The sequence below is a fragment of the Gymnoscopelus braueri genome, assembly GCF_963280865.1.
Source record: "Gymnoscopelus braueri genome assembly, chromosome: 18".
Taxonomy (NCBI): Eukaryota; Metazoa; Chordata; class Actinopteri; order Myctophiformes; family Myctophidae; genus Gymnoscopelus; species Gymnoscopelus braueri.
In genome coordinates, this window is record NC_137618.1 from 941732 (window position 1) to 969692 (window position 27961).

General features: G+C 41.7%; 1 protein-coding gene across 1 annotated transcript in view; it reads right to left on the minus strand.

Annotated features, from left to right (window-relative positions):
- The window catches only part of LOC308105811 (low-density lipoprotein receptor-related protein 1B-like), a gene marked incomplete at its 3' end in the record, with an annotated part of 706266 nt that overhangs the window by 244823 nt on the left and 433482 nt on the right, over nt 1-27961 (minus strand). The window contains 9 exon segments of the mRNA XM_080456736.1: nt 2223-2239; nt 3782-3933; nt 4704-4830; nt 10844-10973; nt 12829-12963; nt 18512-18643; nt 22313-22434; nt 24130-24203; nt 24205-24275. Coding sequence (XP_080312862.1) covers nt 2223-2239; nt 3782-3933; nt 4704-4830; nt 10844-10973; nt 12829-12963; nt 18512-18643; nt 22313-22434; nt 24130-24203; nt 24205-24275 — 960 coding nt within the window.

The following is a 27961-nucleotide window of genomic DNA, read 5'->3' on the forward strand; positions in this document are numbered from 1 at the left end:
GAGAGAGAGAGAGAGAGAGAGAGAGAGAGAGAGAGAGAGATCTGAACTCATAATCCCAGTAGCTTTGCTTCTGGTTCTTAAACTATTGAACGTCCAGCTTGGCTCAGAGCGATAGAAGTAAAGTTATCTACATTAAAACCCCCTTCGAGGCCGTCTTAAAAGAAGCGAGGAGAATCACTGAAGTGGACTGAGTCAGGGGGTCTTCAGCAGGGGGTCCTCAGAGTTACTACAGGGGTCTTCAGCAGGGGGTCCTCAGAGTTACTACGGGGTGCGGGGGGGGGGGGGGAGGGGCTTGTGTCATAGGAATTGAATTCTTAGCATCTCTCTAATGAATCAGTGCCTCAGAGACCAATATCGTCTAATTTCAGATAAATAGAGATTTGGTGCAACAGGGAAAAAAGGTCAGACCACGTAGCGAGCCAAAGGTCAAGTTTAGTAAGTATTGAGGTTTAAGTGGTTTAATGTGTTGGTTCTCAAAGTGGGGTCCGGGGACCCCCAGGGGTCCATGAGGGAGTTCCAGGGGGTCCCCAGCGAAATGATAGATAGTTAGGAACCAAATGGACCCTTATGGGTCTGTAACTCTGAGAGTGTACACATGGAACCAAATGGACCCTAGCCTCGATCTCCAGGCCTTTTATTGTTTAGTTTTGCTAAAAAATAAAAGCCTGGCCCAGCGCGTCGGTGTACTCGGTATGAGGTGTTTCACTTCCCAACCAACCAGAGTGCAGTGGGCGTCGCTCGTAATGTTGTGTTAACGGGGCGGGGGTTGACGGACAGATCGGTGAACCAATGGGATCAGGCGCAATCTCTCGCCGGCTCTATACACCCCGCCCCCTCTATACACGAAATCAGGAGCGTTGGGGCAGACTAAATGGACCCTAACAGGTCCATTTGGTTCCATTTGTACATTAATTTAACATTGATTTTACATTGATATAAATTGGGGTCCCAGAGATAGAAATGCCATTAAATGGGAGTCATATTAAAATGGTTGAGAATCACTGCTAGAGCCTTCTCTTATGGGGGTCCCTGGCATATCTTTTCAAATGGGGATCCGCGGGTTGATAAGTGTCAATTTGGGGGTCCTTGACCTGAAAAGGTTTGAGAGCCACTGGTTTAATGTCTGAAATCCTCATCAACATGAACCCCGATAATGGCTGAGAATCTGCTACACGATTTTTATCCAATATAGCCGATAATGAAGCAGGGACCCCCACTGTATAGGCCCTATACAGTGGGGGTCCCTGCTTCATCATCGCTCTCTCAGCTAAAACGTTGAAGACCCCTGGACTACTGTAAGTGAGTTAAAGGAACACGCCCTCAGTGATGACATTGAGGTCTCACAGTGAGGTATTTACATACATAGGTGTTGGCCCTCATTATGGAGGAGAAACCCCCCCCCCCCCCTCTGAAGGCTTCTCTCACTGGGGGGACTCTGGTGGGCAACCTTGGGTTAATGCCAGGTTAGCACTACTAGCACACAATTTGTGGGCCAGCGAGCGCACACGTGTGTGTGTGTGTGTGTGTGTGTGTGTGTGTGTGTGTGTGTGTGTGTGTGTGTGTGTGTGTGTGTGTGTGTGTGTGTGTGTGTGTGTGTGTGTGTGTGTGTGTGTGTACGCATTTAACCCATTAAGACTGGGAACGCATCTGTGTAACCGCTTTATCCATATAGTATACTTTGGGCTATTCAAAAATAGCAAATCTACAAGCAAAAAATCTACAAGCTCACAGAGTGCCGCGCTATGAGCTTGTATATCTGCTATTTTAGAAAAACCTTGAAAATGTGTTCAAATCTTTCAAAATATATATTTTTAAAGCAAACATTTTTTACTGACATCTTTGCTTCTGGGGGGTCCCTGGAACAACATATGTTCAGATGAGGGGGTCCGCGGCCAAATACAAATCATTTTTAGACATGTGAACCGGCCGCGAAAAATCTCAAAATGTTTTGTTCCAGGGACCCCCCAAAGAAGCAAACATTTGAGTTATAAATGTTATATATAAGGGCTATATAAAATATATATATATTCAAAGATTTGTGCTCATTTTCACGATTTTTTTTTTTCTTTAAAAAAAACAGCAGATCTTCAAGCTCATAGCGCGGCACCAAGTGCCGCGCTATGAGCTTGTAGATCTGTTGTTTTTTGAACAGCTAAATTAATAGCCAATTGCTATTTTTTTAATAGCCAAAGAACAAATCTTTTGTAAAAAAAATGACACACAGGTGTGTTTCCCCGGCCTTATCGGGTTAAGGATATAATGTATTACCTGTCAGACCAGTAGATGTACATAATGTATATAATGTATATAATGTATATAAGGATATAATGTATTACCTGTCAGACCAGTAGATGTACATAATGTATATAATGTATATAATGATATAATGTATTACCTGTCAGACCAGTAGATGTATATAATGTATATAATGTATATAATGATATAATGTATTACCTGTCAGACCAGTAGATGTACATAATGTATATAATGTATATAATGATATAATGTATTACCTGTCAGACCAGTAGATGTACATAATGTATATAATGTATATAATGATATAATGTATTACCTGTCAGACCAGTAGATGTACATAATGTATATAATGTATATAATGATATAATGTATTACCTGTCAGACCAGTAGATGTACATAATGTATATAATGTATATAATGATATAATGTATTACCTGTCAGACCAGTAGATGTACATAATGTATATAATGTATATAATGTATATAAGGATATAATGTATTACCTGTCAGACCAGTAGATGTACATAATGTATATAATGTATATAATGTATATAAGGATATAATGTATTACCTGTCAGACCAGTAGATGTATATAATGTATATAATGTATATAATGATATAATGTATTACCTGTCAGACCAGTAGATGTATATAATGTATATAATGTATATAATGATATAATGTATTACCTGTCAGACCAGTAGATGTATATAATGTATATAATGTATATAATGATATAATGTATTACCTGTCAGACCAGTAGATGTACATAATGTATATAATGTATATAATGTATATAAGGATATAATGTATTACCTGTCAGACCAGTAGATGTACATAATGTATATAATGTATATAATGATATAATGTATTACCTGTCAGACCAGTAGATGTATATAATGTATATAATGTATATAATGATATAATGTATTACCTGTCAGACCAGTAGATGTATATAATGTATATAATGTATATAATGATATAATGTATTACCTGTCAGACCAGTAGATGTATATAATGTATATAATGTATATAATGTATATAATGATATAATGATATAATGTATTACCTGTCAGACCAGTAGATGTATATAATGTATATAATGTATATAATGATATAATGTATTACCTGTCAGACCAGTAGATGTACATAATGTATATAATGTATATAATGTATATAATGTATATAATGATATAATGTATTACCTGTCAGACCAGTAGATGTATATAATGTATATAATGTATATAATGTATATAATGATATAATGATATAATGTATTACCTGTCAGACCAGTAGATGTATATAATGTATATAATGTATATAATGATATAATGTATTACCTGTCAGACCAGTAGATGTATATAATGTATATAATGTATATAATGATATAATGTATTACCTGTCAGACCAGTAGATGTACATAATGTATATAATGTATATAATGATATAATGTATTACCTGTCAGACCAGTAGATGTATATAATGTATATAATGTATATAATGTATATAATGATATAATGTATTACCTGTCAGACCAGTAGATGTACGGGCCGAACACGGCCACAGAGAACAGGTCCACGTTGGCTGCTGACAGGACAATCTCGCGGCTCTCGCCCGTCTCAAGGTCGATCCTTTCGATCTTGTCTGTGCGGGCGTCACACCAGTATAATCTGTTTTCCTGGAGAAGTAATTTAAAAAAAAATGCACATCATCAGACAGACCCCCAAACCACTCCACCATGCACTGCTCTTAAGGGGTGTGGGGGGGGTACGTCTCTCGCCCGCCCCACACCAACAAAAGAGGTATATATGCAGAGAGAGAGAGAGAGAGACTCTGGGGAATGGAAATGGGAACGGACCGGGGAAGATGATGATGATGATGATGATGAGAGTTTTATATATATATGGGGGTCAGGGACAAGCAGTGGCGGAAAAAATACTCCATTTTTTTTTACTTAAGTAAAAGTATCAATACCGCAATGTAGAAGTAACAGTCCGGAATTCAATATTTTTGCTTGAGTAAAAGTACAAAAGTATTGGTATCAAAATGTACTTAAAAGTACCAAAAGTAGAAAGCATACTCATTATGCAGAATGTCCCATTTTTGGAAGTTTTCAAATATATACAATTTATAAAAAATATTTTGAAAATAGCAGATATACAAACTCACAATGCGTTGCATTGCGACGCATTGTGAGCTTGTAGATCTGCTATTTTCAAATGGCCGAAATGCATATAGGGGCTAGTAACTAGTAACTCAAGTTCTCATAATAATTATAGTAAGTAAAAGTACAATATTTGCCTCTGAGATGTAGTGGAGTAGAAGTAAAAAAGTACAGAAAATTTGAACTACTCCAGTAAAGTAAAAGTACTTCAAAATTGCAAAGTACAGTTACTTGAGTAAATGTACTAAGTTACTTTCCACCAGTGGGGATAAGGGAGCCCGTACCTCATAGTCTATTGAAATGCCGTTCGGCCAGGCGATGCCTGAGTTGACGAGTGTGACCTGGTCTGACCCGTCCAGGCGAGAGCGTCCGATGCAGGGGTTCTGTCCCCATTCAGTCCAGAACAGATACCTGGCTCAGGACACAATGGAGAAAAAAAAAAGAAAAAAGAATATGATTATTTTTAGCATAAAATGTTTTATAAAAACCTCCTACATCTCTCTAGCTCTTGCCACTACACTCTTAAAGGGATAGTTCACCCAAAAAATGACTTATTTTCTATCAATTACACACCCCATGAAGCCTTGAATTCATGGATATTTTTTTCGTTTTTGTCGCATTCCTAAGCCAATAATTTAACACATTGTGTGCCAGAGGTTTATTAAAATAGGGTACATCCAGTGCCAGCATATCTTCCATCCACTTAAGTTGATATGTTTCGTGCTGTAGAAGCCCCGACGAGGAAGTGCATGTAAACAAAGCGTGCGTGCGAGACGGCGGAGGGTCCCGACTAACGCCTGGAACAATAATATTTCGAACGCGATCCTCCATTGCAGAGTGATCGCCGATCGAAAACGGCTCACTTCCACCACGTTAAAAAGAAATCAACAAAAAATTGACTAAAAATAAGCTTTTAGTCAAGGAGTTAACATTGGAGCGGCCGACCGGAAGCATTTTTGACATGGATCCACATCCGGCCTCTCCTTCTCAGAGACTCCTTGGATGATCCCAAAGTTTTATTGTTGTTTTTTGTTTTTTTCACGTTGCCATAGACCTCGTTAAAATCCTTAGGATTGAGCTGTGCACTGTTTGTAAACATCGCGGAGATCTCCCTGCGTGTACCAGTCCAAACCATGTGTCAAACGGGGCATCCATGTTGTAGAACGGTTAGAACGGTTTATGTTAAACAGTGATCAGCGAGGAGAAAAACTACAATCGAAGAAAATGGCGTTGCAGTGTGCGCTTTAGAATGGAGTCCTATGGGATCGGCAAAACGTGATCCCGAATAATTCCATTTCCGGTGGTGTTACAATGAAATGTGCCATACTAGAAAATTGAAAAAAGTTTTTTTTTTCGAAAAAAAGGAAAAAGCACCACAGCCCGTAGGCTACGGGATCGGCGCTTTACAGTTGGATTTATCGGCCCGTAGGCTACGGGCCTGGCGGTGAGAGTGTTAATGACCGGCAGGAAGACGCTAATGTCTCCTACTGGAGCCGCTGCCGGTCATCAAATTATTGACTTAGGAATGCGACAAAAACAAAAAAAAACTCAGTGAATTCAGGTTTCCATGGGGTCGATAGGAAAAAAAGTCATTTTGGGGGTGAACTACCCCTTTAAGCCGGAAATAGCAGACATACAAGCTCACAACGCGACAAGAGCTGGAATAGATCTCTAGGGTTCTGAACAACGTTATTTTTCTGACTTTGAGGTGGAATTAAAAGTCTATCCTTCATGCTTTGCTAAGTCTCTCTGGATGAGTGCATCGGATCAATGCCCAAAATGTTAAATAATAATAATTAGCATTAGCTCACATATTACTATTTTATGAAGATGAATTTTATGAGGTTAAACCATGCACTCCCACTCAGTGAGTTCAGTCATCAGTCATCATTTAGATGGCCAAAGTATGCATAACGCTAAGATCTGGACACATGAACAGCAAACCAAATCATAACCATTTACAACACGCAACACACATCTACCAACTCATTGTAAAATCCATCAATCTTTCATCATGCGAAGTTGAGCTTGTGAATTTTGGACAGTATAAAATCCCCCCCCCCTATTAACCCTGAGAGTACACTCTCAGAGTTAGCCTACAGACGCTCTGGACGTGTCCTCTCCTCCGCGTCATCAGTGCCCATACCCTAGGTGGGGTTGGTGAAAGGGTCTTTCTGTGTGGAGTTTGCATGTTCTCCCCGTGTCCCCTAGGGTAGGGACCCTCACAAAAAAAACATGCAGTAATCCTGGTCTCTATACTGCCTCCCCCTGGTCAGCCGGGGCGCCTGATGGAGGGGAAAGGAACTGGTTGGAATAACGTGTTCCTTCCACACGCTACGTCCTACCGGGGAAACTCCCCCCTGTCAGGTGATAAGAAGCTACGTCCTACCGGGGGAAACTCCCCCCTGTCAGGTGATAAGAAGCGGTCTGCTCACTCCTCATGCATTGAAAGAAGCATGAGCTCAGTTCTGGGCTCTCCCCAGGCTGGCAGAGGGATAGTAGCACCCAGGTTTACAAGTTTAGGCATTGGCACTGGGTGAAAAAAAAAAAATTAATAAGAGAGAGAAAAAATAAAAAAGAGTTCCCTTCAAGGAACCCTGAGGGACTCTGCAGGACCGCGCAACTTTGAGAGCCACTGGACTGATGTAATGTGATAAGACGACGGCATTGAATAATGTGATAATAACATGTTCATATGCCTCCATTAAAGGACCATTAAATGAAGTCTCAAACAGCAGGGGTACAGCAGGGAGAGGTGCTTGTCATGTTGGCTTTTGTCTACGGCCATTAGCTGGTCTATTTCCCAATGTGCACCGCAGGCCTTCCATCAACACCTTGATATGAGGTTTTCAGGTAGGTGGTTGTCTCATGCACACCCTGCTGTTGATAATATAACTATAAAGGCCCTGTCCGTCGATAATAAGTTCCTCAGCAAAACCATTGTCCAACTTATAATAAAGCAACTACTAATTACAGCGAGTGGTGTTAGCACACACACACACACACACACACACACACACACACACACACACACACACACACACACACACACACACACACACACACACACACACACACACACACACACACACACACACACACACACACACACACACACACACACACACACACACACACACACACACACACACTCTCCATGTGCAGCTCACTCCCCCGCTCAGCCCTTGTTGCACTGACTGACGCAGAGGTTCCAAACCGTTTCCATGCCAAGAATCCCCCAAAGACCCATAGCCTGCCCTGTGCTCGCCAAGTGAATTGGCTTAAAACATTTAATAAAATGTAAACCGCAAAATTAGCCGCAACAATCGTTGTTTAAAATGTCAGCATTTAGCAGATGCTCTTATCAGCGCTACTTATAGTAAACAAGGTAAACACATACATAGAATACAGAGAGACAGTGTAGTGTCTCAGTAAACTATAGGATCATAGAATACAGAGAGACAGTGTAGTGTCTCAGTAAACTATAGGATCATAGAATACAGAGACAGTGTAGTGTCTCAGTAAACTATAGGATCATAGAATACAGAGACAGTGTAGGGTCTCAGTAAACTATAGGATCATAGAATACAGAGACAGTGTAGTGTCTCGGTAAACTATAGGATCATAGAATACAGAGAGACAGTGTAGTGTCTCAGTAAACTATAGGATCATATAATACAGAGACAGTGTAGTGTCTCAGTAAACTATAGGATCATAGAATACAGAGACAGTGTAGTGTCTCAGTAAACTATAGGATCATAGAATACAGAGAGACAGTGTAGTGTCTCAGTAAACTATAGGATCATAGAATACAGAGTGTAGAGTCTCAGTAAACTATAGGATCATAGAATACAGAGACAGTGTAGTGTCTCAGTAAACTATAGGATCATAGAATACAGAGAGACAGTGTAGTGTCTCAGTAAACTATAGGATCATAGAATACAGAGACAGTGTAGTGTCTCAGTAAACTATAGGATCATAGAATACAGAGAGACAGTGTAGTGTCTCTCAGTAAACTATAGGATCATAGAATACAGAGACAGTGTAGTGTCTCAGTAAACTATAGGATCATAGAATACAGAGACAGTGTAGTGTCTCAGTAAACTATAGGATCATAGAATACAGAGACAGTGTAGTGTCTCAGTAAACTATAGGATCATAGAATACAGAGAGACAGTGTAGTGTCTCAGTAAACTATAGGATCATAGAATACAGAGAGACAGTGTAGTGTCTCAGTAAACTATAGGATCATAGAATACAGAGACAGTGTAGTGTCTCAGTAAACTATAGGATCATAGAATACAGAGAGACAGTGTAGTGTCTCAGTAAACTATAGGATCATAGAATACAGAGACTGTGTAGTGTCTCAGTAAACTATAGGATCATAGAATACAGAGAGACAGTGTAGTGTCTCAGTAAACTATAGGATGATAGAATACAGAGACAGTGTAGTGTCTCAGTAAACTATAGGATCATAGAATACAGAGAGACAGTGTAGTGTCTCAGTAAACTATAGGATAGCCGGTCAACAATGAACCTACTGTAGCATCTGTTTAAATAACATGCTACATCTAAATGTCATAACCTTGTGGTCAAGAAAGAAAGAAACCCCGAAATAAACAAGCCTAATTAAGTGACATAAAGCATGAGCTTGTAGATCTGCTTTTTGACACCCTCAAAACTGTTATTGAAATGAACATTTTGATATGATAAATACTTATGTTATGGTATTTCCATACCATAAGGTGATATGCAAGATACGTACCCTGTGTATGTGTTTGAGTAAATAAATATGCATGTGTATTAGACAGCTGGACACAGACTAGGAGATTGCTTCATGTCTGCTCGCCTGAACTATTAAGAATGATGAAACATGATGACTCATATCTGGAAATGTCACAATGACCCTTTTTGTGTCTAAAGGTCTGTGATTCAAATAGAGATGAGAACATACTGGACCTATTAGGTATGCAGCATCAATGGTGATGATGAATGCAGGAAGCTAATAGAAAATACCTCCAGGAGGCTGCAATTCCAAACTGGCTCCTGTCAAAGTCTTAACCTAACCCCCCCCTCCCCCCCTCCCCTCCTTCAACTGTTTTTTGTACATATTTCTTCTATTTCATACCAGTAACCTGTAAGCTGATTGTATGACGTTCTGCATAGCAGTGTATGTCTGTATGTTTTCTTAAATGTCATCATGACTTGAGTGCGTGGGGATCTCATTTTTAACTAATTCAGTGCCACTGGCCAAAATTAATTGTAAAAAAAAAACATTCAGTGCCACAGCCAAAATTCATTGTAAAAAAAAAGTGCTTAGGAGCCGAGATACAGCCTTTTTCAGTAAGAAGTTAAACAAGAAGTGAATGGAGCAGAACATTTTCAAATCATCATATCTTGGGTTCTGAACATTAAAAAAATAATAATAATATGATTTTTTTTAAATGATTTTTTTAACGTATTTTACGTCCTGTGGCACAAGGCTTATTACATTGGACGTATTTTACGTCCTGTGGCACTAAATGAGTTAATAAGCCATTGTGCTTTTATGAGCGATCCAGTTTAGAGGACCTTGTATTGTTAACTGTACTTCCATGTACTTTTTCCACGTCTCTCTAAATAAAGTACTTCAATCATTCAATCAATATTGAAACACCTTGTGAGTGGTACTGTGGGTAAGAATAGCTTTGATTCTGTCTGCTTGATAGGGATAGGATAAAAGCACCAAGCAGGAACTCATGGGAGCTGATTCTACAGCTGATGGTGCCTGCTTCTTCTGCTGCGCATGATTAGATTAAACCTAGGATGTTGTAATGTATACTTTGTGTCAGTGTTCATTTCGTCGACAAAAAAAATTCACTGACGAAAACGAAATAAAAACGAAATAAAAACTAAGCTATGATGACTAAAACTAAGACTAAATATATTGACAATTTCGTCAACAAATAAAAACTAGACTAAAATGTTAGTGAGGGATCTAGTGGAGAAGAGATCCAGTAGAACTAAAAGACATTTTGACAAAGTCATTTTATGTGTGGTTGTGCTCTGAAAATAGCAGATCTAAAAGCTCACAACGCGCCACGCTGCGACGAGTTGTGAGCTTGTAGATCTGCTATTTTCAGCATGCAAACAAGTGTAAAATCCGCCATTATGACGCCATCAAGGCACCGCCAACATACATTTTAGTCGACTAAATCAACTGTAGATTTAGTCGACTATAATCTTAGGATATTTAGTCGACTAAAACTAGACAAAAACTAAAACATTTCAGATGACATTCAGAAAATATGACTAAAACTAAATCAAAATCTGCTGTCAAAATCAACATTGCTTGGTGCTGAATAACTAGTGAACATGCAGAGTGGTCTGTCAGCGTTGCTCGGGGTGCCTTTGCTCCTCTAGAGATGTTTTTTTTGTACCGTACCCTTTCTGTGGATGGACGGTGATGGCCCGGGGCTGATCCAGTCCTTCAGATATGACCACCGAGCGGTAGGCGCCGCTCAGACGGGAGATCTCGATCAGGTTGAAGCCGTGGTCGGTCCAGTACAGGTTCCCTGTTTGTTCACAAGAGATTACACCGTGTGTAATCACAGCAGAGCATCATTACCGGCAGTGGTGGGAAAAGTACTACTCAGAATGTGTACTTTAACAACAGGGGTCTTCAACAGGGGGTCCGGGACCCCTAGGGGGTCCTCAGAGTTACTACAGGTGGTCCGCCAAATCTTTGTGTGATATGATTTATTTTTTACATTTACATTGAACCCTAGAATCCCTTTTATGAGGAGAATTTTAGCCAAAAATAGCAGATCTAGAAGCTCACAACGCCTCGCAGCGCAGCTTGTAGATCGGCTATTTTTAGAGGGAAAAAGAGCAGACCACGTAAACAAAAAAAGTTGAATCTGAAACACAATATTATACAATATAGAGTAGGGGGTCCCTGCTTCATCTCTCTATCAGCTAGGGGGTCCTTGGGCTGAAAACGTTGAAGACCCCTGGTTTAACCCATTAAATCCGGGAACGCATCTCTGTCATTTTAGAGCTGCGTTTAGAGTGCCGTGCTATGAGCTTGTAGATCTGCTATTTTAGAAAAATCGTGAAAGATTGTGCAAATCATTGAATGTATATTATTTTAAAGAAAACATTTGTAAAATATTTTGTTCCAGGGACCCCTCAGGGACCCCTCAGGGACCCCTCAGAAGCAAATATTTGAGTTACAAATGTTCGCTTTAAAAAAGTATATATTCAAAGATTTGCACACATTTTTAAGAATTTAAAAAGCTGATCTACAAGTTCATAGCACGGCACCCGGTCCCGCACCATGAGCTTGTATATCTGCTATTTTTCCCGGTCTTAATGGGTTAAGTTAAAAGTAACAATACCACAACATAACAATACTCTGGTTACAAAGAGCATAGAGCCACACACACACACACACACACACACACACACACACACACACACACACACACACACACACACACACACACACACACACACACACACACACACACACACACACACACACACACACACACACACACACACCTATTACCACAAATAGTCTTCCACATAATGTGCGGTCTTCTCATCTGGGGGATGCTTATCTATTAAGTGTGTTAAATATGTCTCAGTCCAGGGTCTAACACAACACCTGAATGGCTTTACTGCTGCCATTTCTATCAGCCTTGTTTGACCATAATTTACTAGAGGAGGGAAATAAGAATAAAACATGAGCGACTGCCTTTGGAACGAGAGCCGCAATATGAAGACGCAGAGTAGAGAACGTTGAACAATACGGTCAAATCATCTTCTTTTTAACCACTTAAAAAGCAGTGGTGGACTAGTAACTAAGTACATTTACTCAAGTACTGTACTGAAGTACAATCATTTGTAGGTACTTTTACTTTACTGGAGCATACCAAGTATACCAGTTTTCAATACTTGTACTTCTACTCCTCTACATCTCAGAGGCAAAAAATATTGCTCTTTTTACTCCACTACAATTATTTGAAAACGTGAGTTACTACAGTAGTTACTTTGTAGATTTGAATTAATATTACGCAGCATACATTGCCAACTTCAGCCCTATTTAAACTTCGGCTATTTGAACATAGCAGATCTACAAGCTCACAGTGCATCGCGATGATCGGCTATTTTCTAAAGATTGTAAAACGGGACATTCTGCATAATGAGTGCTTGTGCTTTTGATGGGGGGGGGGGGGGGGGGGGCAGTGTTGTAAAACTCGAGTCACTTTCTGACTTGCCTACGTAACGTAGATACGAGTCAAATAGGACCCTGGTGGCCAGACGAGAAAAAAGAAGTGAGAAAAAGACGAACGTAGCGAATCAGTCTGGATTCCAGGCTATAGAAACATGCATGTTTTCCCAGACAGACACAATAATACTGACCGGCGATCCAGTCCACAGCGATGCCCTCCACCCGGCTGATGCCGGTGGTGATGATGTCCTCCCTCCAGGTCTGATCCCGCTTGGCCCGCGAGATGCGGTTCAAGCCCATGTCTGTCCAGTACACCGTGTCGTTCCCTGCAGAGAGAGAGAGAGAGAGAGAGAGAGAGAGAGAGAGAGAGAGAGAGAGAGAGAGAGAGAAGAGAGAGAGAGAGAGGAGAGAGAGAGAGAGAACACACTTCATGGTGAATAAAAATGATGACAAACGGGGCACCCACCGATTTCTTTTATTTATGCCCTCAAACAAAGGGAGACGGTGAAGTCGTATTTTTACCACAGCACGGCCCATTTCACAAAATGGCGCAGGCAGCGGATATAAAGCACCGTGATGGAGGAATATGCAACACCCTTCATACCTTTCCCCCCTTGTCGGGGGGGGGGGGGGGGAGGATAATTGTTGACCAAATTTTATTGGGGGGGGGATATATATGAGCCTTATGCAAAACGTGCTTTCCTTTCCGTAAAGCTGTTACAGCAGAATCCTTTGTCATATTTTTTACAGCTTTGTTTCACGAGCATGTTGAAACAGTAAGTAATTCATTTTCTGCCCACCCCTCCCCCACCCCATCTTTAAGTACATTTTGAGCACGTGCCTGTCACTGGGCGCACGTACAGGTTGTTAAGAGGTTAGGCGGCGTTATATGTTTATTTGCACTCTCTCCTGTTTACGCTGCCTTCACAGTCTGTTAACACATATCTCACATGTGACAGCCTCCAGCTGGAGGGGCTTTTCATCTTTTTTCACGCTCCGCCGGGTTGGTAGACTGCGTGCTCTGCGCCATAATGACATGCAAATGATATGCGTGAGCTATCGGGCTGCTGCTGGTGGCTGAGCTCAGCAGCAGCAGCTAGCGCTCCGTATTTGCATGTTCACCTGCAAGCCTGAGCAATGGAAGGGTAGGGGGGGCAGAGAGAGAGAGAGAGAGAGAGAGAGAGGAGAGAGAGAGAGAGAGAGAGAGAGAGAGAGAGAGAGAGAAGAGAGAGAGAGAGAGAGAGAGAGAGAGAGAAATTGCCTCGCTCCGTACCACCTCGTTCCCTTCGACAAAGCGTCTTATTTCCTATTTTTTTCCCCGCAAAATTCCGCGAGTCAAACCTCAACCGAGATTGCGGTTGACCTCGGCCAGGCCGCTCTGGAGGATTTTCGGGGGCGCTTTGGGCCGCGGTTCCACGTGAACCCTGCAGAACGACGACCCCGCGGTGATTAGTTTGCGTAATGAGTTGCTCCGTGTTGCTCCTGTTCATCGATACCGTCCTGTCACTCTTGTCTGTCAGAGAGCATGTCATTGAGGAAGGTTCTGCTTCCTGTGGATTATACCACTTTTTGTAGGACTATGTATATGTAGTTGAACCTGACACTCTGCTGATACTCTTTACATCTTTAATCTCATTACAACAGACTGATATACTCTTCTTGCACCTGCCATGGACGCGTTAACGCGTCTTTTTTTTCTTTTGCATGCACACACATTTTTTTTTAAATGGGGGTCCACGGCCAAATACATATCATTTTGGGGGTCCTTGGCATGAAAATACGATACGATACGATACGATAATACGATACGATAATACTTTATTGTCAGTTTGCACTGACATTTGTCTTGCGACCCAACAGCCATGTATGCAACATATAACAGTACACACATTTGACATGACACAAGAAAACAACAAAATACATACACAAAGAAAAAAAATGGTCTACATCATGATCAGTATTATACTGTACCAGCTGCTATATGCTCAGGCACCTTCTGTCTAAAGCTCACGTGCATACAGTAACTGTACTGTACCAGATGGATCTGCCATCATGAGTAAACATGTAGATACAGTAGCTTTGTTTTCTCAGTTGCTCACCTCTATTATTTTTTCTTTTTGCAAACAATAGATCTTGCACAAAAACTCCCCCCCGCTGTTTTACAGCTCTGATCCTGTGATGTGACAATAAAGATGATTCTGATATAGAACGCTATACTGTATGTGTGACTTTGTGCACGACGGGGCGCACAGCTTGTACGGGCAAAGCATTGGCATGCTTTGGCATGCGTGTACATTTGGTGTGTATGTGTGTGTATGTGTTACAATTCACAATATTTTAGATATATCTTGGTTAATTTAAGTAACAAAAAAAACCTAGTCTACCTGGATAGTAAGCTACTGTAGCATCAATCGGACAAAGGTGACAAGGAGGGATACAGGGAGAGAGGACAGCTAGGGGACAGTGATATAAGTAGTTGATTTAGTCGACTAAAATGTACGTTGGCGGTGCTTTAATGGCTGACATTACACTTGGTTGCATGCTGAAAATAGCAGATCTACACTTGTAGATCTGCTATTTTCAGAGCGCAACACCCGAGCGCAACCAAACATAAAATGACTTGTCTTTTAGTTCTACTGGATCTCTTCTCCACTAGATCCTCACTAACATTTTAGTCTAGTTTTTATTTATTGACGAAATTGTCAATATATTTAGTCTCAGTTTTAGTCATCATAGCTTAGTTTATATTCAGTTTTTATTTCGTTTTTGTCAGTGCAAAAAGGTTGTCGACGGTCATAGTTTTAGTCGACGAAATCAACCCTGCTGGGGGGTGAGGTGGAGTCTGAAGCAGTGAGACTTCAGACCTAATGGTGAAACATTGTCAGTGAGTCTGCAGTTCTGACTGCAACGGGCAGTTTGTTCCACAGCTTGGGAGCCAGGAGGGAGTAGAGAGTGTTTTAGGTGAAGGCTTTCTGGTGTTAGCTGATCTAAGTGAGAAGGAACGGTCGGGGAGTTTATTCCACAGTAGGGGAAGGGTATTAGTCTGCCTCTTACAGCCCTCAATTTCCTTCATACAGCTATTGTTATCGCACGAGGGTGACACCTTATAACACATGTGGAGCACAGAGAGCCTATACTATATTCGCGGCATTCGTCGGTGTAATAAATCTACCATATTTATCATATGAATTATGCAGTAGAAGCCCGTGGATGTAACAAATGCCAGTGCAAGGCCCGCGCGATGTTGGGTTTATACATTACGCTGTGCGTGTTACCTTCATTTGATGTAATATCTGGGGAATTGCTTTGTGTCAGGTCTGCTTGAGACGCTCGAGAGGAAAATGGTCGGGTGTTAACGGCGCTCTAATGTCTGATTCATACTCGTGCGGGAGCCGTGTCGCGCGGGCGGAAAGAGCCAATCTACAAGTTCACAACGTGGCACGGCCGCACCGCGGCGTGAGCTTGCAGCTCGGCTATTTGCGCCGCTCGACACCCCTCGCGCGAACCCAGTATAGATCATCCTTAATGCGAACTTATCGCTCTTTCATTTGCGGCGCACTCCTCGAGTCCCATGAACCATTTATTCAAGAGGTCACAGCGAGCCCAAAAGACCTTTGCTGCTCCCTCCTTACATCTCTGTGCTTGATTACAAATGGTGTGTACCGTTGGATATGAAAACAGCAGAGATGTGTCACGCCGTGCGGTACATTTGCCCATGCCACTTAACGGAGCGAAGGCTCCAGACTAAATTGCACGGTTGAAGGAACCCTCCTCCGTCTCTCCGCTGACCCTGGCAGATCCATTTCAAGATGTGTCTGCTTCATTAGATGACGTACGGTACAGCAGAGTGCTGAGGAAGACATGGGGGCGACGGAGGAAGGCATGCCAAGCCCTTTATGAAGGCAAGCCTTTTTTGCCTCGATAGTAGGGGGAAAAAATCATTTGCATCAAGGCTATTAAGTGTGCTGCGACCTTTCTTCTAAAAGGCTGCAGCACACTCCATAAATTCGAGTACTTTTCATTTTTGACAACTTAGTTTTTTATTATGTGTTGATGACTTTTATATAGTGATGGCGTTATAGCTGTATTCGCTTTTATTTTTTTCATTATTGAACTGCGAGTCTGAGGAGCCTTTGGTAAATGAATTTCAGCCGTCTGAGGTATTTTTTGAGGTGTGACAATAAAGTCTTTCTGATTTCTGATTTCATTCTTCCAAACCCGCTCCGACAGGTCAATAAGAACACAATGAGGTCATATTGTGGAGAAGGATGAACAAGCACAGTGCCTTATTGCAGAGGTGTGTTTCATCCTGCACCTCCAATCAATATATCAATCAACTTTACTGTCACAACACAATTACAGGTAACATTGAGGTGAAACGCTTGTTTATGCAGGCTTTCATGTTTCCAGTTCAAGGAGAAAAAGAGAATTAGAAGTAAAGAATGGAAAATACAATGAGCCCAAAAAAGCCTGAAAATATAGCAGCGTGTTAGAATCAGTATCATGTCATTTAAAGAGGTCCACAAACACATTAACCCTTTAAGACCGGGAACACATCTGTGTCACTTTAGATTTCTTTGGATATTCAAAAATAGCAGATATACAAGCTCATAGCGCGGCACCGAGTGCCGCGCTATGAGCTTGTAGATCTGCTATTTTTGAAAAAGAAAGTCATGAAAATGTTTGCACATCTTTGAATGTATAAATAAATTTTAAACTCAAATCTTTGCTTCTGGGGGTCCCTGGAACAAAACATTTTCAGATGCGGGTCCGCGGCCAAATACATATCATTTTGCGGGTCCTTGACATGAAAAAGCTTGAGAACCACTGCTGAACCAGCAACATACGTAAAACTGTAAGGATTTAGAAGACATTTGTAGAATCCCCCCACAAGCAAAGATATAAGATATTAAAAATATATATATTCAAAGATTTGCACAAATGTTCACGACTATTTCCCTGTCTCAATGGGTTAAACGTGCATCAGTAAAGTGCAAATCAGTTCAGCACCGGTGACAGGCTCAGGTTTTGTCGCTAGATAAAAACTCTGCCACAATCTCTTGTTATTATTGCTCTTGATGCCCCGATATCGCTATAGCAAGATTTTCGGACAAGCCGAACATCACCACACAAAGACATCAACTCCTTTTGTAAGACTTGGTTTGGAATATGTTGAGTCATTTTTAGATGTATTTGGCTATTCAAAAATAGCAGATCTACAAGCTCATAGCGCAGCACCAAGTGCCGCGCTATGAGCTTGTAGATCTGCTGTTTAATCTGCTTTGAGCTTGTAGATCTGCTGTTTTAAAAAAAAAAAAACAATTTTTCTTGCAAATCTTTGAATATTTCGATTTTTTAAAGCAAACATTTTTAACTTGCTTCTAGGGGTCCATGGAACAACATATTTTGAGATGGGGGTCCGTGGCCAAATACATATAATTTTGGGGGTCCTTGGCATAAAAAAAGTTTGAGAACCACTGATATTATAGCACCATACAGTAGGTGTGTTTCAAAAAACTGTTAGGATTTAGAAGACATTTGTAGAATCCCCCAGAAGCAAAGATTTGAGTTGAAATGTTCACTTAAAAAAAAAAAAATCTAATATTTGCACAGATGTTCATGATATTTAAAAACATAGAAGATCTACAAGCTCATAGCACGGCACTTGGTTCCGCGCTATGAGCTTGCATATTTGCTATTTTTTAATAAAAGAAGAAATCTAAAAATGACACAGATGTGTTCCGCTCTTAAAGGGTTAAGTGTTCAGTCCTGTTTGGCGACACCTCAACAATTTCTTTCCTGTTTTGTCACGTGAGAAGTGGAGTGACAGACCTCGGCGAAAATGTGTGACACACATGGTTCATGTCCAAGTACCTGCGTGGAAGTCGACACCAACGGCGAACAGCGTCCCGGTGATGGGCATGAGGGCTTCCACGTTGTCATTTGGGTCCAGAGAGATTCCTCGGATCCCCTCGTGGATGGAATACATTAGGAAGGAATCAACGCCTGAAAAACAAAACAAATAAATCTATCAAACCACCAACTATTCAAAGTGTGTAACACTAAGGTTAGACATTATGTACAGTATGACTCTGTTTCATTGGCGTTCAATCATCACGATTTGTTAAGAAAAAACTAAACAAAGGGGTGGGGGGGGGGGGGGGGGTGGGGGGGGTATATAAACTAATAAATATGAATACAAAGATAATAATCAAAAACCCAAAACAAACGTATCAGAAATCGGGGCGCTGATGGGCTAGCGATTAAGGCGCATATCACCTAATAGGCTCTACTGCAGCCTGACAACGGGTTGCAGGTTCGATTCCCGAGCCCCGACGACCAGTGGTGTCATGGGGGCCACACAGAGTACCACGGCCTTCCACCGGTAAGTTATTCACACGCACCCACAAGGTATAATAAACGCGTGTGGGGGGGGGGGGCTACAACGCACCCCCCCCCTAGATTCATTCACCAGCCAAGTAAGCTACCCAAATGGCTACTACTGTATGTATAACAGGTTTACCGGTGAGCCTCCTGATACATGTATAAAAGCAACAAAGCATTATGGCTTCAGTTCTGCTGTGGTGGTATCCTGTCTACAAGCAGCCACAAAATACCTCCACCAAAATGAATGCGTGCGGCAAGCACGTGTGCGACGTGCGCGCAGCGTCGCTCAGCTCACGTGCGCTCGCACGTCGCTCACGTGCGCTCGCAGGTCGCTCACATGCGCTCGCACGTCGCTCGCAGGTCGCTCACGTGCGCTCGCACGTCGCACACATGCACACATGCGCACGTCGTGCACATGTGTGCGACGTGCGTGTGTGTGCATGTGACGTCCAAATACCTCTCCACTGGGAAAAAAATCACCATTACATCACTGCCGACGACCTTTGCTGCAGGTCACTGCCCGTTTCTCTCTCCCTGTTTCCTGTTACTCTTCACTGTACTCTCCAACAAGCAGAAAAGCCCCAAAAATATCTTGGGGGGGGGGGACATACAAAGTTGAAATATTAGTGAGGGAAATATGTAACAAAAAATGGCTCAGTTGTTCACTTCCGGCAGAAAGTGTGAAAATTTGCATATGGCATGTTTGAAGTATGCTGATTTCAAATTTTGCCGGATCCATGCACTTTTCCCATGGGATCTGGTCGTAAAATGAGAATTAAAGATGGCCACCAACGTTTTTGGTTCAATTAGGTTTTGTATTCCAATCTTTGACACCTCATCACTTTTGAATGTGAAACAAGTTTGTTTTGATAAAATCCAAATTGTAATGCAGCAATACTTTGACATTTTCAGTTTCTGTAGATTAATTTAGCAGATTACGGTCTGTTTTTATGGCAAATTTGATTGAAACCAGTGTACTCCAAAGTGCTTCATCTGAGCCTCATGATGTTGGTGTCTCTACCTATGTTTTCAGGGGTATTCTTTCACATGAGATCATATTACTGGGTTCACACTTATTTAATATTTTTGTAGCAACAGTGAAAACTCATTCTTCAAAAATAGCATATTAGATGGTTGACAGTGCATGTAACGGACCTTCAGGAACTTCCAAATGATTCCCCAGATACCCATCTTGAATTTGTCAAGGGGAACTTTGTCATCACACAAGTTCTCTGCTTTGGCACACGATCAGATGCATGAACAGCAGAACGCTATTGTGAAAGGTGATGGCGGAATTGTTGGAATTACTGAGAATGAGGGGGCTCTTCGTCGGTGGTTGGTGGCTGGTCCCGAAATAGCCAGGATCCTAAATGAGTTTGAAGACCAGTTTCAGGGACGGAGGAAAACTGATGTCCGCCACCACGAGCAATCCAGAAAGCCTTTGCATCAGATCTCAATAATGCAATCAGTACGTTCGAAAAGCTGGGGAATCGATTCTCAGAAGACAGTAACGACTTGTATGTGCTTGACACCAAAGTCATCATGCCTGATGAAGTGGTAGCCACAGTGCGATCTGTGGAGGACATTGGCAAAACACAATTTGATGGATTTGTAGAGAAGCGAATCAAGGATCCTTCTATCAATTTCTATGATAACATTGCAAAGAACAATCACCTCTGTTCAAATCAAAGCTGAGGAAAACATCTTCAAAGTCTCAGGTGAAGATAACAAGTATGAAGAGTGACGTGCAGCTGTTTTCACGAATGTACATTGCTAGCCAAGCTAGAGATGGTGATCTTGACACATTCTTTGAACACGAGTGCCATGCGTGGTCACCGGCATTGGCTGAAGGTATCAATACAATGTGCCCACCAATCGGTAAAGCTGATCTCTTGCCCTGTTTGGAAACTTTAGCACCAAGTCCTGGTGATACCCCCAAAGGAGTAGTTTGTATTTTTGATGGTGCATCAGTTATAGCCTAAGAAGTGTAACAGTGTGGTCAGTACATTCGGTGACTATACAGAAACAGTTCCTTCCGTACATTGCACGAAAGTTGAATGAGGAGACTGTGATGCGTGTTGATGTGGTGTGGGACACGTACAGAACGGACAGTCTCAAGGAAGGAACCAGGCTTGGTCGTGGCATCGGCATACCACTCCATGTGACTGAACAGACATCCGTGCCACGAAACTGGAGCAGCTTCCTTCGAGTAGATTCCAACAAAAAGACATTATTCTGCTGCTCTAGAAACAATGGTTGTTCCAGATGGGAAAACACTTCTCACAACCTATGAAGAAGCCCCCCTTCTGATGTTTCTCAACTTCAACCATGTACATACACATGAAGAGGCTGATTCGCGAATGTTGCTACATGCCAAGTGAACGAGGCACGCAAGCAGCTATTTGCTCATGGAAATCGCAAAGTGGAAAATATTCCACCCACAAAGGAGGCACTTCGTCAACATGTGAAGAGAGCAGTATTTCAAGCTGGTCACATCTGGGGACAGTCCCAAATTGCCAACCCAGAGATTCCTTCACCTGCAGATTGGGGATGGGTGAAAAGTTAGGACGATGGCTGGTGTCCATTTTGGACGGTGATGGCAGAGGTGGCGTCAAAAGGGTGTCGAGAGCTGATCAAATGCATGTGTAAAAAAACGGTGTGCTGGAAAATGCAAATGTTTTGCGGCTAATCTACCATGCACAGAACTATGTTTCTGTTCAGGACAATGCTTCCAAGAAGAACAGAGTAGGACAGATTAAATAAACAAGTTAATGAGAAATAAATGTATTGTCTCACAAGTGGAAAAGCTCTACGTCCTCCCGGTGGGGGCTCCTCACTGGCAGGTGAGTCAGTAGAATACAACAGCAGTGACAACACACAAGTGTGTGTGGGGAGGAATCAATTGGCATAATGACTAAATTTAGACTGGGCAAAACCTATAACAATTCGATAAAAGGGTGTACCAAACTTTTCTCAGTTGATTCTTATGTGTTTTTTCCCGTAGAATCCATTTCTGCCATGTAAATTTTTGTATTGTGCATAATTAATTAGATAATTAGCATATTTGCGGCAAATATGCTAATTATCTCATTAATAAGTCAGACGCTTTGGTCTGACTTCTTGGATCCGGCAATTTTTGAATTCAGCGCCCAAAAATACCCCTAGGTGCAAAATTTCACACTTTCTGCCAGAAGTGAACAACTTTTTCACATATTTCTCCCACTATATGTAGTGTTGTGGCCCTCATGCAGGCTGCTGATAGGTGGGTGTGACAGCAGGGACACTGACCTTCACAGGACATGCGGTCTGAGCGGAGGTTGTATCCCACGGTGCAGGAGCAAGCCCTCATGCTCTCTGAGGTGGGGAAGCACAGCTGGGAGCATCCTCCATTGTTGAACTGGCACGGGTTCCTGCCTGAGGAGGGTATGACACGCGCACGCGCACGCACGCACGCACGCACGCACGCACGCACACACACACACACACACACACACACACACACACACACACACACACACACACACACACACACACACACACACACACACACACACACACACACACACACACACACACACACACACACACACACACACACACACACGGGGCACAAAGTAAGCAGTGTTGATTCTGACAGCACATTTAGATTTAGTTAGTTAGTCATAGTCTTTTGAATAAAATTCCATTTAGTTTTAGTCATATTTTAGTCACCTGAAATGTTTTAGTTTTTAGTCTAGTTTTAGTCGACTAAATACCATAAGATTATAGTCGACTAAATCTACAGTTGATTTAGTCAACTAAAATGTATGTTGGCGGTGCCTTGATGGCGTCGTAACGGCTGTTTTTACACTTGGTTGCATGCTGAAAATAGCCGATCTACAAGCTCACAACGCGTCGCAGCGTGACGCGTTGTGAGCTTGTATTTCAGAGCGCAACACCCCGAGCTCAACCAATCATAAAATAACTTGTCTTTTAGTTCTACTGGATCTCTTCTCCACTAGATCCCTCACTAACATTTTAGTCTAGTTTTTATGTGATGATGAAATTGTCACTATATTTATTCACAGCATTTAGCACATTAAGCACTACAAGCTCACACTGTGTCACGTTGTGTCACGTTTTTGAGCTTGCAGATCTGCTATTTTCGTTTGCCCCCAGAATATGGGACGCTAGAGGTTCATATGGTTAAGTAAGATGATGAACTGCGTCCATATCGGCCTACAAAAAGTCTGAACGTAAAGTGTGTGTGTGTGTGTGTGTGTGTGTGTGTGTGTGTGTGTGTGTGTGTGTGTGTGTGTGTGTGTGTGTGTGTGTGTGTGTGTGTGTGTGTGTGTGTGCAACCGGACATTTCGTGCCAGGATCGGCCTCATCAGCAATCTTCACACCCACAAGACATTGTGAAGTCATTGGTCATCTTCGCACGCGAAGGACGAACATGAGTGTGTGTGTGTGTGTGTGTGTGTGTGTGTGTGTGTGTGTGTGTGTGTGTGTGTGTGTGTGTGTGTGTGTGTGTGTAGATGCCAAAGGAAACCAAAGTTCTGCATGTGGTGAGGCAGACTAGGGAAGAAATAGAGCACTCTGTCTTCATGTGAAAAAAATATATTAATTTATTTTAGCAGATGAGCAAGGCAACAGCTGACCAACACGTTTTGACTGTTGATGTTAACATATTATTATTATTATTATTATTATTATTATTATTATTACCCTTATTATTATTATTTATTTATATATATATGCCATTGTTTTAATGTCATTACTATTATTATTGTCCTCCTGCCTTTATTTTTATGCTGTTTTAAGGGAAGCACTTCTGGCACAGCAGCATCTCCAAGGATCCTCAAAAGGGGGTTATTGCCCAATAATAGGCTATTATTGGGCATACTTTTAACCCTCTTTAGATAAAAATAAAGGCAGGAGGATAATAATAATAGTAATGGCGTTAAAACAATGCAAACAAAATGTTTAAATCAACTATTCGACTAGTACCAACAAGGTCGACTAGTGGTTATACTAGTCGACTAGTTGGTGAAAGCCCTAGTGCGCCTGTGTGTGTGAGTGTGTGTATTGTGCGTGTGTGTGTGTGTGTGTGTGTGCGTATGCACTTACCTCTCTGCCCCTCCCTGTCGTAGACCTTCATGTGAACCACCCCACTGGTCTTATTCCGCAGCACGGTGGGGGTTGCGCCCGTCTCTCTTGGTTACCGTCCCCAGCTGCGCCGATTCATCATCGGCCCACCAGAGTTTGCCACCTGTATAACAAGAAAAGTCATTCTCTGTGACAATGTCATCGGCGGAGTGGACCATGCAGGTGTCTGATTATATACGCCGCTAAGCATCACGCTGTCCTCTGCCGGGGGAAAATTGCTTTATTCCACGAGGCTATTTGGTGAGGCGATGTGTGATAATGAGTTTGAAAGAACAGAACGAAATAAAGATAGAAAGGAAGGATAGTAAGTAAGTTCAGTACAGTAGGCAGAGCAAAAAATCTTCTCAGCCCACAATAAAGCGCCACAAAAGAGCGAGCGAGTACGGCTAATGTGCCTTTTGTTGAGTTATTTGAGTGCAATTTCCCTCAAAGGAGTTCAGTCAGCAACGAGTCGGGCAACTCAAGGCGTGTGTTTTGGCAAAAAGCCCTCTGTGATAAGAGGAGCTTGTATCATCAGCTGGAGAGTTGACTGCATGCTTGATGGATCTACATACAGACATACATACATACATGTGTGCATGTTTGCTGAAGCAATGATGCGTCCCTGTTAGGGCTCTATGTGAGAGGTTATCATCTGCAGTGGTGTAAAGTAACTAAGTACATTTACTCAAGTACTGTACTCAAGTACTTTTTTCCACACTGTTTGTATCATCAGCTGGAGAGTTGACTGCATGCTTGATGGATCTACATACATACAAACATACATACACATACATACATACATGTGTGCATGTTTGCAGAAGCAATGATGCGTCTCTGTTAGGGCTGAGTCTATGTGGAGAGAGGCTACATCATCTGTGCATGTTTGGAGAGAGAGAGAGAGAGAGAGAGGAGAGAGAGAGAGAGAGAGAGAGAGAGAGAGAGGAGAGAGAGAGAGAGAGAGAGAGAGAGAGAGAAAAAGAGAGAGAAAGAGAAGAGAGATAGAGAGAGAGGAGAGAGAGAGAGAGAGAGAGAGAGAGAGAGAGAGAGAGAGAGAGAGAGAGAGAGAGAGAGAGAGAGAGAGAGAGACCCCAACACACTCCTCCTCACCCCCCACAGCCCACACAGTCGCCATACTCAAACGAGAAACTCAGCGAGGCACGATACTGGGACAGTCTGCCCGACTCTCTCTCACAGACCTAGCAGGAGTTTTCCATTCAAAAAAATCCTGTGGTGTAACTAAGTACATGTACTCAAGTACTGTACTTAAGTACAATTTTTTAGGTATTGTACTGGAGTATTTCCAATTTTCAATAATTTTACTTCTACTCCACTACATCTCAGAGGCAAATATTGTACTTTTACTCCCCAAAATTATTTGAATACTTTAGTTACTAGTTACTTTGCAGGTATAAATGATTATATCATAAAACATACATTAACCACTTTAGCCCTATTTTATACCTAGGCTATTTGAAAATAGCAGATCTACAAGCTCACAACGCATCACATCGCGACGCGTTGTGAGCTTGTAGATCTGCTCTTTTCAAACATTTTAGTACTTTTACTTTTTGTCCTTGAAGTATTATTTTGATGCCAATACTGTTGCACTTTTACTCAAGTAACATTTTGAACACAGGCCTTTTACTTGTAACAGAGTATTTCTACATTGCAGTATTGATACTTTTACTTAAGTAAAACTGCAAAGTGAGGCAACCGCTGTCCAAGAAGAAGAAGCTCCATGCTTCCAGCTCCATTTCCCTGAAGAAAAAAGCCCTTTGCAAATAGAGCAGAGATGGACATGCACGTTCTGAAAGGCCAGCAGGGCCACCGTTTCAGAAATGGACCCATTTGGCAGGGGGTGGACTAATGTCTCCTAAAAAAAATAAAGCACAGACACATTTTATAGATGCTCTAAAAATAAAGGCACACATTTTATATTTATCAGACACACACAACACAGAAAAAGGCTTCACAAGCATTCATAATGCAGACCCTCCTCAACCAAGTCAAATATGACCTGTTTTTTCTTTTCTTTTACCACCGTAAGCTACAGTAATATGGTCTCTGTCCTACAGTAGCTACAGTAATATGGTCTCTGTCCTACAGTAGCTACAGTAATATGGTCTCTGTCCTACAGTAGCTGTAACTGTCAAATCCCCTTATGCATCCCCCACCTTAGATGGCACCCTAATTGAGTGGGTCGATCGCTATAAATACCTTGGGTTCTGGTTTGGATAAACATCTAAATTTTAAATTCCATATTGATGCCTTGAGTAAGAAGCTGAAATTTACTCTAAGTTTTTTCTATAGACTGAAGGCTTGTTTTGCCTGCACTGCTCGCAAAAAAATTGGTCACTGGTCTGTTTTTGTCCCAGCTGGATTATGGGGACAATATTTACAGGTTTGCTTGTGCCTCCACATTGACCAAGCTGGATCCCCTGTATCATGCTGCACTGAGATTCATAACGAATTCTCCTTTTAGAACTCACCATTGCACGTTGTATGCTGCAGTTGATTGGTCCTCTTTGACTACGCGCAGGTTGCAACATTGGTATAATTTCATTTATAAAGCTATTCTTGGTGAGCTCCCCTACTACATTACCTCCAAATTCAAATTGGTTAGAAATGGCTTAAATCTCAGATCAAATGCTTGGTTACGCTGTGAAGTACCTTCATTTTCATCTGAGGGAGGTAAAAAATGTCTTTCTTTCTTAGGCCCTTGGTTGTGGAATGATCTCCAGACCAAACTCAAATTGGCCGCTCTAATTCCCTTGAGAAGCTTCAAAAGAATCACCTTAGTTTTTTTCACAAACACCTGTTCCTGTCCGGAGGTTTATTAGCCTAGCGGAAGGTTATTGGTTATGTGTATTGGTTGTACACTGTGTGTATTATTATTTTCTGTTTGATTACTGGCTTCTTTCTATTGTATAAAGTGTAGCATTGGGAGTTATTTTATGTATTTGTGATGTATCTTGGATGACTATTTTGTTGTTTGTTTTAGTATTGGTATGTTAAGCTTAGACTGTGTAATTTTAACGCTGTATCTTGGCCAGTTCACACTTGAAAAAGAGACTGTGTCTCAACGTGTTTTTACTGGTTAAATAAAGGTTAAATAAAAAAAAAAGTAGCTACAGTAATATGGTCTCTGTCCTACAGTAGCTACAGTAATATGGTCTCTGTCCTACAGTAGCTACAGTAATATGGTCTCTGTCCTACAGTAGCTACAGTAATATGGTCTCTGTCCTACAGTAGCTACAGTAATATGGTCTCTGTCCTACAGTAGCTACAGTAATATGGTCTCTGTCCTACAGTAGCTACAGTAATATGGTCTCTGTCCTACAGTAGCTACAGTAATATGGTCTCTGTCCTACAGTAGCTACAGTCATATGGTCTCTGTCCTACAGTAGCTACAGTCATATGGTCTCTGTCCTACAGTAGCTACAGTAATATGGTCTCTGTCCTACAGTAGCTACAGTAATATGGTCTCTGTCCTACAGTAGCTACAGTAATATGGTCTCTGTCCTACAGTAGCTACAGTAATATGGTCTCTGTCCTACAGTAGCTACAGTAATATGGTCTCTGTCCTACAGTAGCTACAGTAATATGGTCTCTGTCCTACAGTAGCTACAGTAATATGGTCTCTGTCCGTAGCTACAGTAATATGGTCTCTGTCCTACAGTAGCTACAGTAATATGGTCTCTGTCCGTAGCTACAGTAATATGGTCTCTGTCCTACAGTAGCTACAGTAATATGGTCTCTGTCCTACAGTAGCTACAGTAACATGGTCTCTGTCCTACAGTAGCTACA